General features: G+C 46.8%; 1 protein-coding gene across 3 annotated transcripts in view; it reads right to left on the bottom strand.

Annotated features, from left to right (window-relative positions):
- Positions 1-14,835, bottom strand: part of SEPTIN8 (septin 8) — a 40,611-nt gene that overhangs the window by 7,065 nt on the left and 18,711 nt on the right. The window contains exons 5-10 of one of the 3 annotated variants that reach the window (XM_058035098.1): positions 9,260-9,421; positions 7,791-7,887; positions 7,326-7,494; positions 6,943-7,075; positions 6,095-6,285; positions 1,450-4,296 (exon numbers count right to left, since the gene is read on the bottom strand). In XM_058035098.1, the coding sequence (XP_057891081.1) occupies positions 4,293-4,296; positions 6,095-6,285; positions 6,943-7,075; positions 7,326-7,494; positions 7,791-7,887; positions 9,260-9,421 (756 nt within the window). In that variant the 3' untranslated portion in view covers positions 1,450-4,292. Of the gene's footprint in view, positions 1-1,449; positions 4,297-6,090; positions 6,286-6,942; positions 7,076-7,325; positions 7,495-7,790; positions 7,888-9,259; positions 9,422-14,835 lie in introns of those variants that run through there. The other 2 variants (XM_058035096.1, XM_058035099.1) reach the window with 2 other exon arrangements.

Raw genomic sequence — 14,835 nt, forward strand, 5'->3', positions numbered from 1 at the left:
ACTGGTAATAAAAGGATTGATTTAAAATTTTAATGAGAAGACTGGTGATGGAACAGGAGAAAGGACTGCTGGTGGAACAGGAGAAATCCCAGGTGATGGAGACCCCCAAGAGCAGCCAACCACCCACACCGATGGAGCAGTGGCTTTGCAGGGTCCTTGCCCCATTCCATCCCTCACAGCTGCAGAGTTCTCCAGAGGGAACAGCCAAGGACAAGGCTGGGTTTGTGGGGCTGTCTCCTGAAGGAAAGTGCCAGCATGTCTCAGGGCCTTGGCCACCAGGCTTGGGCTTGGGAACTGCAAAGCATGGGCAGCACCTACCTCTCTGCTGAGCTGCTTCTCTAACAAACCTACGGATTTCTCCTCCTCCTCAAAGCATCTCTAGGAGCTTTGCACAAGTATTAATGAATGCTCTTAACACTGCTCCTCTGGAAAGAGACTTGCCAATGCACATCATCTGAATCACCAGGTGGCCCACCTTTAAAAGCACCAGCTGTTCCACCACCTTTGGTTCCCTGAATTCTGAATGCACGTGCTCCTCTCTGGTCTCCCAGATCGGGCTTTAAAATGTATTGGTATGGAGAAGGATGTAAGCATTTCATACAAACCACTTGATATCAATTGGTAATTCCTTACTAAAGTTTTTGCTTAAAAGGTTTCCAGATACATATTCCTAAAAAGCTTGGAGAGGCAGCCAGGATCATCAGCCTGGTTTTGTTCCTCAAGCTGGGGCTGCAGAGAAACCTCCCACCAGCAGCACTGCTACAGCAAACACTGTGCACCAGCCAAACCCCACACTGGCAGTGTCTGCAGTGCAGCACTGATCTCAGCACAATACCAAATAAGCCCCAGAAGGGCCCAAAGTTGAGTGAATATAACCTGGTATGTAGCAATGGCCCAGACCAGACACTGAGAACAAACCTTTGGGAAAAGCTTGAACATCTTTCTGAAAGCAGAGCACCAAACTGAAGCTGTGCTTGTTTGCTGCCTTGACCTAAGTGTATAATGACCCTCTCCAGACAAGGAACAAAGCTTTGGATGCACCCCAGGAAACATCTCCACCTCTGCTCCCTTCTCACCCTACCTTTAAATCACCTTTGGGCACCATGAAATCAGCAAAGCTGCTGGTACATCCCTGCTCAGCCACCAGATCTCACAAAGGAGATGTACCAACAATCCTCAGAGCTCCTTCTGCCCAAACACTGATAGCTTTTGGATTAATGTCTAAGAATTTCTCCCCAGATTACATAGGAAGTACATTTCCACATACTCTATGATTAGCTAGTTGTTAATTAATCAGCTAATTATATTCCTGAATGTCCCAAATAGTCATAAAGACAGCCTGTGACTGGTGAGCTTGCAATCATGACACATTATTGTTGTGACAGATAATACAGAAAATAACTAGATTGCACAGAAAATGCACCACTAAATAAATGACACCACAAAAACTCAAAATACATGTGAGATTTAATAAAAGAAAAAAAAGTACAAAGTGAGTGGAAAGAAAAGAAAGAAAAAAAACCAAACCAAACCACGAACCCCAACACACTGGGAATGCCAAAGCAAAGGGATGCAGCAGGTCCCAGAGGGCTCTGTCCCCCTGCAGGTCCCCAAGGTGCCTCCGTGGCTCCAAACATCCCCTCCACACCCCTGGGCAAACACCTGAGCCAGGCATGACCCCCCAGAGACCCACCAAACACAGTTTAATTTAGAAAGCAGACAACATACAGGATGATAAACATTTAAATGATTAAAAAAAATTGATAACTTTTCCCATTAATACCAATCTTTTACAGATAAATATATAAAACAGCTGAAAGACATGTAGCTGGATGGTTTCAATGACTTCTGAGGGGTATTTCTTTCACTTTTTCTAGCCTACAAGATTTTAAGTCTTCAGACTGGGTGAGATCAGCATCACAACATATTTGTAATTTGTTAAATAAAAACAAGACACAGAACTACCCTACCACAATACTTAAATCTTGTCTCAGCCAAAAGAAAACAACAAATACTCAAGGGAAAAAAATATGACTGAGTCCCCCTGGGGAGATTATGATGTTGAACTACTAGGACAAGGGATATCTGTCACAACATAAAATCAAAGTAATATAATAATAATAATAATAATGAAAATATTGTTACATACATTCTGAATGTCTTCTTCAGAAAATGCTGTAAATTTCTCCACAATGCCCATGGATTTGAAGATTTTTATTCTCTGTTATAATAATATTTTTTAACTATCTGTTATTCTAGGAAAAAATAATTGATCTCTGACGAGCCAGGGCAGAGAGAAATCGTTTGCATAGATGTTGCTGGCTGCAGCACGAGATCAGGAGAGAACTGGGAACACTGGTGAGGCAGCTGGGTGCACACCAGCACCACCAGTTACTGCTGCATCCCAGCACTGGCCTTGGGAGGCAAACAATGAACCAAAATCATGGCCTGCTCAGGCAACTAGTGCACCACAGTTTCTCCCATTAGCAAAAGATCAATAAAAAAATAATCTGCTGCATGATTGGTCTGTAGTCAGAGGTGAGGTGGAATTGTCTTCTTGCATATAACAGAAGGTTGGGTTCCTTGTGTTTGAGAAAAGCACACTAACCCTCCTAACATTTGATAGTTACTCTTTAAAATACATCTAACCTGGAGGCACAGCCTTAAAAATGAAATGTCCAGCTTTCAGCAGACTCCCAACAAGTGCAGAATTTTTATTCTTTCAACAAAAGCCTGCTCTAAAAGGTACCAGTGAGATCTTTGTGAGGTTCTTTTCCACAAGCATGAAGCAGCACTGTCAGTATATCCACAGAAAAGGCCAATGTCCATTGGAAAACAGTTTAATACCTGAGCATGTATTTAGAAAGGGGGTGAAAAAAAGCTGCTTTAATGGAATATGACAGCTGAAGAACCTCAGAATCCAGCAGAATGCTGCCCTGTGACAGCTCAGACCCAGGCCCTGCATCTCCTTCTGCACAGCACATCAGGAATTTGCTGCCAGCTTAAGGACAAGTCTTTAACAAAAAACATATCAGAAAAATCCTGTAACATTAATAACTAAATAAAAACACACACACTCACAACTAACACTTAGCCAGCCAGTGTTTTTATAAACTATAAAGACACTATGTGAGGGTTAATATATTTCCTTTCATCTAGCCTAGGTTTTGATGGATGGATGGATGGGTGGATGGAATTGGATCCAACTATTTTTCCATGACAACACAGCTAGGAACTCTCTGTTCAGTTACTGCCCTGCCTATTCACAAAATGGTTTGAGTGGAAAAAATTAATATTGATCCTAACTATTCCTCTAAGCTCAGCTGCCCAGGAAAACAAGGCTGGGATTTCTAGGCATGAGGAGTTGTCACAAAAGCACCTTCTAAGAGGGACAGAGCCTGTCAGCATAAACACAGGGCACAGCTCAAGAGCAGGGGATTCTACTTTTTAGGCACATATTAGATTTAAGGTTAAAGAGTAAAAAGATGTTGGCTTAAATAGTTCCCCCACAACAGTAAATACATTGGTAAGTGACAACTGAAATGTTACACAAATCCTGTAGTTCCACTTTGTACAACAAACTCTTATGAAAGATCTCTCTATAAATGTTCTACTTTAGCAGTAAAGAAAATTCAAAACATTGTCCCATTAATTTTATTAACCTCTCTCTCTCTCTCTCCTTATATATATATATATATATTATTATAAATGATGTAGATAGTGTTTAGAGTAATTCAGGAATTAATACAGAATTACTGGAATGAGGGGTTACTCTAAGATTCCTGCAGAAAGCCTAAATGTTGTGTTTTTCCACCCATTCTAAAAAATACTTGAGAATTTTGTTAGAAAAACAAACATTTCAGCATTCTTCAGACCACTCCTCTCACTGTGCACCTACAGGGGAGGTCAATGAGCCTCCAGCAGTCCCCCTGGCCAATTAAAAAGAAAATGCAGAAAGTAATTATTGAATTATTTAGTTGGTGGTAAGACGAGTTCAGTCATGGTCACTTCATACACAGTTGCTCCATCACTGGGTTTAGAACAAAACATCCTACTTGAGGGATTAGTTGGCTTTGTTTAACAAAATGTACATGTAAGGTTACTTCCTGCAAACCTCCTGATAATTCTGAAAAGAAATCAGCAGGCTGGAACACTGCAACCACCGGAGATGCTCACTGTCACTTTGGTCCACTCACACAATGTTATGAGAAGGGTCACTCAGGGTGGGAAACTCAAGCAACTTAACACATGAAAGCACCAAGTCCACTCTTGGCCTGAAAGTCTGTGTGTGATTAACTGAAAGAAACAAAACATAAAAAAAAAAGCATGAATTAAAGTTATGAAAATCAAACAAAAGTGAGGTGTAGCCAAGTATGTTAAAACAAAAAAAGGAGGAGGAGGACAAACACTGCTGGGGCAGCTGAAGGCTTCAGGTGAGAGCAGCCTGGCACAACCTGCCCAGCACCACAAACACTTCTCTTTTCCCCAGCTTCTGCAATTTTTCCATCACAATTTTTTACTTATTAAAGCTACTAAGGACGCTGCCTTGAACCAGGAGATGATCAAGAGCTCAACAAGCTCTCCTCAGTATTTCATTTGAGCAGAAATCCCAAAACCCCACATTTTGAGCTATCTCACAGATTTGAAAAGAAACAAAAACAAACAAACAAAAAAAACCAATCCAAAAGCAATCCCTGCCCCAGCTCCATGTGGGGTCCCCCAGTGCACAGCCCAGGCTGTGGGTGCCCCTGGGACCTCTGCATGGCACTGAGCTGCCTCCCAGCCCTGCTCCTGAGCACAGCTCGTTCCCATTGTTATCCCGAAGAGGAACAGTCCAGACTAACAGCTGGAGGGGGGCTACACCCAGCAAAGTGCAGGAAAACCTTTTCTGCTGCAGCCAGAAGGAGCAGAGGGGAGGCTGCAGCATTTCTTGGCCCATGTTCACAGTCCTTGCCTGCCCCTGGCATCACCTGCACAAGTTACCACTGTGCTCACCTTCCCCAGGCAGTCCTGGGTCCAGGAAAGCCCTAGGATTCAGCTCCTAATTCAGATTAAACCCTATTTTCAGCAAAGAATTTTAAAAACCATTTAGAGACTGTGTGTGAGGTGGGCCACACCCAGAGCATGTTGAGCAGCCTGCAGAAGAGAGCACTTTTCACATTTACATTCCAAGCAAACACTCAAGTAATCTACCCCGTTATCTTCCACAGGAAGAAACAAATTGCTGGGATGTCAGTACACAGAATGAGCTCCTCTGGTGCTGCAGCTCCCAGCAGGGGAATGACAGACCACAAGATCTCATCAGCAGTGAGGAGCTGAATGCTGTGCTGTCAAGCACAAACTTGGGTATTGCTGCTCTTCATGGTCTTGTTTCCTTGCCATCATTAATAGGCTCAGAGAGCCTTTGCCACCAGCCTGCTCTGGGTTTGACAGAATGCAGTTCTGACTCTTGAGCTCCTTCATGCAAGGGGAAGTACCAAAAAATGCTGCAGTAGCAGAATTACCAGTTTGCATTACAGTGCTCCATTTTGGTCCCTAGCCAGGGTTCCTTAGAGACTGGCTTCAATTGGAAGCAGGATAACCTCCCCAACTCTTTTCTTTTTAAACCTGTTTGTCCCATTACTGGCCTATCACTACACAATCAGGCGGCTGGAACAACAATATTTACATATCCCTGTTCCTGCTGGCTTCAGCAATGTCACTTAAAGTGCAGCAAGCTAAGATAAGAACTCTGCCTTTAGGGGAGAAGAATTTTCTTGTAATCAGAACTGTGCCCTGGAGCCCCATTCCACAACCTGAGTTGGCTCTCACAGAAATAAGAGTGAACCCATGGGCCCATCAGCCTTTAGAGAACGGCCCCAAATTGCAAATCCCTCCCACCCCCAGCTGCCCAGGCTTCTCTGGGCAGTGCTTGGGCACAGGAGGGGCTCATCTCTCCTCTGCTTTAAGCAAAGAATCAGAAGGATGGGAGTTAGGATTCCAAAGTCCCCTTTTCTCTGTATGATGTTTAAACAACTGACCAAACATTAAAGCATGCGAGCAGACTCCCAGCTTTCCAGTGGCAGAGGAGCAAGACTCCAGCTCAGACACTTACTTTTTCTTGTCTTTGTCCTTCTTGAGTGGCTGCTGTGAGGTAGCCTGCAAGGATTGGGACTGCAAGGTTTCCACTGCCACTTTCCGCCTGTTGAAGGCGTTCATCTCCTCCTCCAGCTCCCTCCTCTTCTCCTCCACCTTCCTCTTCTCTTCCTGGTGTATCCTTTTTAAGTGCTCAAACTTCTCATGCAGCTGGCAGGAGACAGACCCTCTGAGCGTGGCATTCAGCTGGTTTTGGCTGTGTTCCCTGCCCCAGGGGCCCTGCCACACCTCCCACACCAATCCCACCACAGGCACCAACCTGCTGGCAGAACGCAGCACCCAGGGCCACCAGAAGCAGGGAAGATACAATAAATTCAGCTCTGCCTGACACCACACAGCAAACCAGAGGCAGCATGGGCCCTGGAGATGAGCACAGGGGATTTTGGCTCTGCACAGGGGCGGGGGACATTGCAGGATCTTTTGTTCCTCACTCTTTCTGAGGATGGCCCATTAAATTCCAGTCACAGCTGCTTACTGAGGCCTCACTGGGGATTCCACTGGACTCACTCCGACTGGAGACCCCAGCCCAGCTGCCCCCTCTACTCTGCTGTGCAGTGAGCCACAAAAGGGAAATCTCTGTGACAGGGATGCTCACCTAAACGTCCTGCCACTGGCTGTCACTCCCCAGGCAGAGCTGCATTTCCACGTGGCACAGGACAAGTTTCTGAGACACCTACACCAGTGATGTGTTTGTGCTTTGGCTGGTGAGCTTTGCTGGAATGTGCTTTCCAGGATTCATGCATTGCCCAGACCCACATTCCCTGCTGGCTGCAGTTTGGGTTCCTTGCAAATTTCTGGCACACCCACCTCTCTCTCCTTCTCCTTCAGCTCTGCCTCTGTCTCCTTGACTTTGTTAACAAACATTTGTCTCATTTCTTCCTCTTTCCTCTGGAGCTCACCCAAGAACTCTTTCCTTTTGGTCTCGTATGTTTCTTGGAGGCTGGGGAAGAAAGCAAATGAAATCCAGACTCTCTGGATGCTGATGAGTTAGTGATGGGGAAATGCATGTCTGTCTGTGCTATTGGAAAAACAGGCAGGGAAGGGAACATCCAAATCAGCTGCAAAGCTCCAACCCAGCACTGGCATTTCCCAGCCTGGCACAGTAGATCTACCTACAAACCTCCCATTTTTTGGGGCTATCAGTACCAAACCCTCACTCTAAACTGCTGCTAGATGTGAAGGCCACTCACCTGAAGGGCTGGCTGTCTGGATCTGTGTCCTTGAAGCCCATCTCCTCCAGCTTGCACCTGCGGTAGAGCTCGTAGTGGCGCGTGTGGGTCTGCTCCCGCAGGTCCTCCATGTTCACCCGGATCAGCATCTCCCTCAGCTTCACAAAGTCACAGTGACTCTCATTCTCCACTGGCAGAGGGAAGGGACAGGTCAGCAAACTGCAGGTGTGGTGGGGGAACACAAGGCACTCATGACTGGCTGCAGATACTCCCATCCTGAGGAGCCTGCTGTCCTGCTCAGGGCACAGCACAACCCTGCATGCAGGGATTCCTGCTGACATTCCTAGGAATGGCAACCCAAAGGAAAGACTGCCCAGCCCACAAGAGCTGTAGGGGACGTGCCTGCTGCTTGTCACAGGGCACCTTCATGCAGAGGTGCTGCTGAGGGCAGGGCTGGGAGGGTTTGGGGTGGGCTTGGCCCCTCACCTTGCACCACTCCCCAGGGGTACTGCCGAGCTCGCACCAGCTTGTTCCCAACCTTCACCTCCTCCGTGCTGCCGACCACAGCAAAGGGCAGATGAGCCTGAAACAGAGCCAGGGGCAGGGACTCAGTGCCTGGGGTAACCCCCAGAGATCAGCCTGACCCTCAGCTCCCCCTCACCCAGGCACAGCAGCTGCTTCCCTGAGTCCCTTCTGTGAACCTGCCAATTTCTGACACTCAGAGCAATGTCTACAACAAACTGGGATGCTCTGCAGAGAGTGGCGAGGGGCAGAGCAGAGCTTACCAGCAGTGCTGCCTGGGCTGCACCAGCTGGGGAATACTGTAGGAACAGCATGGTGATCCCCTGCCAGGCTGTACACAGCAGGAATGGGGCACTCCCTGCCCTGCTGAAAGCAGGGACATCCCACAGAGCCCTGGCACAGCACAGAGTGTGTGGGCACTGCAGCAGGGACGTGTGCAGGATACAGCATGTCCCCACTGCTCGCCAAGCCTGCATGGCAGCAGGCACAGGGAGGAACCAGGACTGGGGGCATCAGCATGGTGAGGCTGACAAAATCCTTCACTTTTTAAAAAGAAATGGAGCCAGAAGTGTGGTACTCATAAGGAAGTGGCCAAAAATATTTTCATTGGAGGAAGGAAGGGGGGAAAAAAAAGCCAAACAAGCATGACTCCTGTTTTCTCCCCAGTACACAAAATTTAAGCAAAAGTGAATCCTCCAAAGTTCTCATGATTTCAGCAAAAAAAAGTACTATTAGAGTGAAAACATGTACCTAGTCCACCCAGAAATAAACTGGTGATTGAATTAAAAAAAAAATGATGGGTGAAAGGTGAAAGAAAAGACAAAGCATTTAATCAGAAACAGCTATGCAGGAAAATGGCCATTTTGATGAAAAAGCTACTTTAGATTTACAAAATTATCATGGAAACATTTCAGTTGTTTCTACTGCCATAGCTGCACTCTGATTTGGGAGACAAGAAGCTTAAAAGTGTTTTTGTATGTGCTTCAGTCAGGTCTGAATTTGATCTCTGAATTTCAAAAAAGACAAAATAGAGATTAAAGATTTTTCTTCTTTACTTTAAATTGGGTTTTCTCTTTTCAGCTTCCTTAAGTCAAAAGACTAATGTAAATCTTAACTGTCACATTTTATTCAAAGCTCCTTCTTCCTCAAATGCAAAGCAGCCTAAGGACAGACAGAATTAATTTTGAGGAAAGCATTTTTCAAAAATTCAATAAAATAAATTCTAGAGCTAAGTTTCTCCAGAGCGCCCCCAGATTAAACACAAGCCACATTTTAATTAACTCTGTATGCAACAGCTGTGAGACCCACAACCGGGCTTTCCAACAGATCCAGTGTCTGGACATTCCCAATGAAATTGCCCTTCAGGTGTGTTTTTGGGCAGCAGTTTAAGGGGTCAGGATCTGGGCAGGGATGGGAGAGGCAGCGTTACCCACATTCATCACGGAGTTGATCTCGGCCACGGCCTCGTCGTCCGTGGGGAACTGGTAGATCTGCACCCCATTGCTGACCAGCTCGCTCATGATCTTGATCTTGAACTTGTGCAGCTCGCTCTTGGAGATGGTGTCTGCTTTGGCAATGATGGGGATGATGTTCACCTGGAGCACAGCGCAGCAAGGAAGGACCAACACCCAGTGAGCAGCTGAGCACAGGGGTGACCCAGATCCTGCCCCACTGGCGTTCTACAGCTCCCAAAATCACCCTGGAGCTCTGCTTGCACAGGAGCTCGGCTCAACACTAGAGGGAAGAGTTCTCCAGGACTCACTTGGCTACACAGCTTCAGATAAACCACACAAGGAGCAAATCAAAGCCCTGCTCTCGCTCTGTTTTGTACACAGTGTAGCTGTCACACCCGAGCTGTCACCCCTCCGCCTGGCTGTGCTGACAGGATGTTTTACAAGACAAGCACGAGGGTGAAACGCACACTGAGCTGATGTGAAGCCTTCCTGTGCTCAAGTGGAAAGAGCAGGCACTCCTCAGATGCTCTGACAGCAGCTGATGACCCTCCCCAAGGACTCCACGAGCCTGGCTGTGCCATGTGGGTTATATGGAGAAAGGGGCAGGGTGCCACACAGCAGATTTATTTATTTTCATGCTGCTCTTGCTCAGCTTTGGTTTCACATCAGCCAGCAGCACTATACCCCACACAATTTCATCCACCTGTGCTTCAAAGCCACCCACCAGCTGCACAGTGGGGAGGTCTCCCTGTGCTCAAGATCAAAAGTAAATGAGATCCACATCCCCTATCCATCAGGAGTGATGGGATTCATTATGGCCTCATGCTTAAGAGAGGTACAGTGAGGCTGGATCTATCACAGGAACCTGTGCTAGACAATGCTGCTGTGCCCAGAAAAGCCATGTGTGATACTGAAACCACTGCTTAAACAAACAGCAGAACTCATCTGTCTGAACAGCAGCCAAATTCACAGCAGTGAAACACAAGAATTTAGACAAATAAGGGGAAAGTCTGATCTGCCATCTAACATTTCCCTACAGTCAATGCTTTTTGTCCTACAGAGCTGAAATTCACAGCAACCAGTTGGTCTCCAGTGGGTGCCCATTAAAATAAAAGGCTTTGCTTTCCCAGCACAAGTTCTTTGTAAGTCAGTGTTTTTTCCACATTTCTTGGGTTCTCCCTGCTCCCCCTCCCTGTCTCTGTTTAGTGGTTTAGCACTCACTAAACACAAAAGCATTTACTTTGAATAAAAATAGTCTAAATTTACTCATTGCAAACATATCTGAGAGAATAAATTCCTCTTTTTCTCAGGCACTGACCGGGACTCTTTCACCAAGGAGCAGAGCCCACACAGAAAAGGCTGCCTGCTGCTCCCTCCCCTGCTCAGCAGGTCCATGTCCTCACTGCAAAGGTAAAAGGGCCATGACCACAGCTGGGTGAATCCCTGACCTGCTAAGAGCTGAGGAGGCTTGGATTCACCATCTCCCACAGGAAAAGGGTCAGCTCAGGGCTCACATCCCTTTTCAGTCAGCCCAAGCAACCTCCCCTTCTTTTTCCAAGGGACTCCAGCTCAGCCCCGCTCACAGCAACACAGGGGTGCAGAGCCTGGAGCAGCTTTCTAGCAGCAGAGGAGTCATGCTCTGCTCTGTGGTCACCACTGTGGTCTCAGCACCACTCAAATCACAAACCAGGCTGGCTGGAGTGCCCTCAACCAGATTTCTTGTATTTTAAAAAGGCAACTCAGTGAACGCCTGCTGACACGGAGCTCACAACACAAAGGGGTTTTACAAGTTGTGTTTCCAATAATCAACAGCCACATCCATACTGGGGAGGCATGGATGTGGCATTTGAGTGTGTCCTAAGTACAGAATGGGTTCATTCCTTCACAGCTTAGGGAAAGGATGGAAGAGTTTGGAAACAAGAAACCAGTGAGACATGAGATGTTACTGAACTGCATGTCTGACCCTTCCACACACTGACCTCCATGCCCAGGCCAAGCCTGTGGCACAGAGATTGGTGACAAACTGATAGATATCCAGCTAGAGAAAAAAAGCCACCTCTTCTCCTGGACAGGTTTTAAAACCCAAATAGAAAGAAGGAATGCCAGAACTACAAGACGGTTCTCTGTCTAGTCTTTTTACACAAATAATGTTGATCTTGGGTAGAAGGCAAAATCCTAGAACAACATTCTATGGTGGAAGAGTAATATTCTCTATTTGAAGATCTAGTAATCAAATCATACAGTTGACTACTGGCATGTGACCCCACTGAGTGTGACGGGGGTGGAGTGTGCCCTTGTTTGTCAGGCCATGTCTTGGAGGGCTTTGCTGGAGCTGGAATTATAACCAGAGGAAGTCTGTGCTTCAGACAGGACAGGGAGCTCCCATGCACACACAAAAATGTACCTCCTTCTCAAGTCTTTCTGACCAGAGCTGCTTCTCACCTCCAAAAATAAAACTTACAGGAACTTGTCATTTGGTAGAAAATAATTTTGCTGATGCAATAGGACTGTAGGCACTTCTGCCCTGTGAAACACAGCTGAATTTTTCCTCATCTCCAAACTGTTCCTGAATGGAAGCTGCAGTGAAGCCAAGAGGCAAATCCTACTTTGGAAGCCAAGGAGCTGAGGCACAGGCTGCCTGAAGCATCCCCACCTGCCCAGGATGTGTCATCTCTCGCAGGGCAGGCACTCAGCCACAGCTCAAGCAGCACATGGTGACTGAAAACCATCCAGGACAAGCAGTGAGCTCCAGGACCCTTATGGCTGCACACACTGCAGCACATTTCCCCTGACAGGGCTGGGTTTTAAATCAATAAATCACATTCTCATCCGATACAAATGCACCATGATTTATCTCCTTTTCCCAGGTTAAACCCAGTGGAAAGTGTACACCTGTCAGGCCCTATGTGCTTCCCACGAGCAGCCAGCCAGCCAATTCCATCTATCTACAACCACTTGTGAAGATGCTTCTGCTCCCTGGCTGTAACTGAATACCCCAGATAACAGCTGGCCATGAGCTCAGCCAAACAGATATTGTCTTACAGCACAATGGAAGATTTTGTTTACAAAGCTTTACCCAGAAGGGATTTTGTAGACTTTACACTAAAAGCAAGATTGGTTATTGAAATTGTCACAGAGCCAAAAGCCTGCCCAGGACCACACATCCACACATCATGTCACTTGTGGGCTAAAGCAAAGGTGGAACTGAGCCACAGTCCTACAAACTCCCTGTTAAACCAGTCCAGAGGCTGAGCAGCAGAGCACAGCACTGCCTCTGATGTACCCTCCATCTCCACAGCTCCATTCTTGAACTGTAAAACAAGGGCCACACAAAGCTCTCAAGAACAGCAGGTTCAGGTGTGTCACTGTGATATTTTATGAAAAATCCCTTTGTCAGGATTTTTCTCCTGAGAAGCTGAGAAGCCTCAGAAAAGAAATGTAAACAACAATTACCTGATTGCTTGGAATGTGGTTGGTTGCTTACCAACAGGTGCATCTTTGATTGGTTCTATGTGAATTGTTTTAACTTAATGACCAATCACAGCCAGAGGTGTTGGATTCTCTGTCATGAGTTTTTATTATTCATTCTTGTCGAGCCTTCTGATGTCTCCTTTCTTTTTCTTTAGTATAGTTTCAGTATATAATTTTCTTTTAATATAATATAATATCATAAAATAATAAATCAGCCTTCTGAGAACTTGGGAGTCAAATTCTCATCTCTCACCTCTTCCTGGGATCCACAACACCACAACAATTAATAACCACACCAGTGTGCTCACACAGCAGCAGACAGGAGCCAGTGCACATCACCTCTGCTCCACTGAGAGGGCAGAACTGCCTGGGCTCTGCTGACACCCCCTTCACCCAGCACAAATGGTTCATCTGCAGTGGGAAAGGGGCACAGCACTGCACAACCCCTCAGGGAGTGCCTGGGAAGTGCTCCCATGTCCTGGGATGACACCACTGCAGAAATGCAACATAAATCCCTGATGCCCAGAAAATATCAATGGGCTCCACTTGCTTATTCATTTCCATGTGCCCACTTGTGTGAGGCCACCACAGCATGAAATCCAGGATGTTCTCATGCTGTGGCAAGAAGGGAGATGAGAACAAAGGCATAAAATTACTCCAGAGAGGGCTATTAAAGTGGAAGTTCAGAAATATAAAAAGTTTGCCTGCGCACAAAGTTTTCATCTGTGCACAAGCACAAAGGATTTATTTTGGTACTACCAAAGGACCACATTAAAGGAAACCAGAGGGAGATGTGAAAAGTAGGGAATGAGAAGGAAAAGGGAGAAGGGCTTTGTGGGACTACCAGCACAAGGGGAACAGTGCAAAAGCTTTCCTCCAAAAATATTTCTGGGAATATGTAATGCTGGCACTGTACCAAGAGACAAAAGTTTATTAAGGGAAAGTTTTCAGATTCCTGATGAAATCAGTGTAACAGCCAAAGCCACAAACAGCCCACTGCAACAGGAAGCCAGTGCCTGCTCTGGGCTGGGGCCAAGGGAAAGCAGGCCCTGAGCCCAGGGTGGCAAGGGCAAGCAGCAGGGACTGCACAGGGGAACTCAACCCAGCAGCAAAGTCTAACAGAGCTGCACGTGAACAACAGCCAGAGAATGCTCCCTCAGTAATCCAGGGGATCCCCAGGTCCTGCAGGGTCCCATGCCTGTCCCTCTGCAGGCTGAACAGCACCTGCCACCTCAAAGGAACCACCCTGCTGCTAAAACAATACTCTGAGAGACAGGAAACCATTGAGAAGAAAGGAAGAGATTCTGCTGCCACTAGTGACCTTTGAAGCCTCCTGCAGCTCCCTGCAAGCCAGCTGGAACACCCAAAACCACGTCAGAAACTTGCTCCCTGCTGCAGGAACATAAGCAAGCTGTTGGTTAGGTAACACCCTGCCCCCTAAGGCAGAACAGCTTATGCACAAAGAAAGAACCCCAGCAGACCCTCTCATCATTTTAGGATTCCTATGACATTGGGAATTCCTCACCATAGAAGATACTGTGATCTCCTAGCCAGATCACGTGGCATTGCCAGCAGTGACAGCTCACACACTCCCTGTGCACCAGCACACACAGCCAACACTTCTCTCAGCCCTTGTCTCTTCAGCACTGACCACCACCTTAGAACAACTGCAGTTTTGGGGGCTCTCAGCCCCTCTGTCCCTGCTGACAGGTCAGGACAGCAAAGGGGACTCCACAATCTAACTGCTGGAGCTGGAAAGCATTCTCACCTGCACACCCAATGGAGCTGCAGCTGATGGCTCTGATAAATATCAGCTAATCTGGGTAAGATTCTTACAGTAGAGGGACACTGGAATTTACACAACCAACAGGAAAACAGGCTTTCCCTGACATTCTTCAGGAAAGTCAGTGAGAAAACAAGCACAGGACCTGAGCAACCCCCAGGCCAGACAGATCACAACCAGAGTCCTAAGAATAGCTCAGCTGCCACGCAGGAAGGAGTCCAGCACTGCACAGAAGGGATAAAACCTTCCACAGGACAATCAGCACCAACAGAAGCATTCCAGCAAGAGGGACTGCAGTCTC

Source organism: Melospiza georgiana, chromosome 15, assembly GCF_028018845.1.
Source record: "Melospiza georgiana isolate bMelGeo1 chromosome 15, bMelGeo1.pri, whole genome shotgun sequence".
Lineage (NCBI taxonomy): Eukaryota > Metazoa > Chordata > Aves > Passeriformes > Passerellidae > Melospiza > Melospiza georgiana.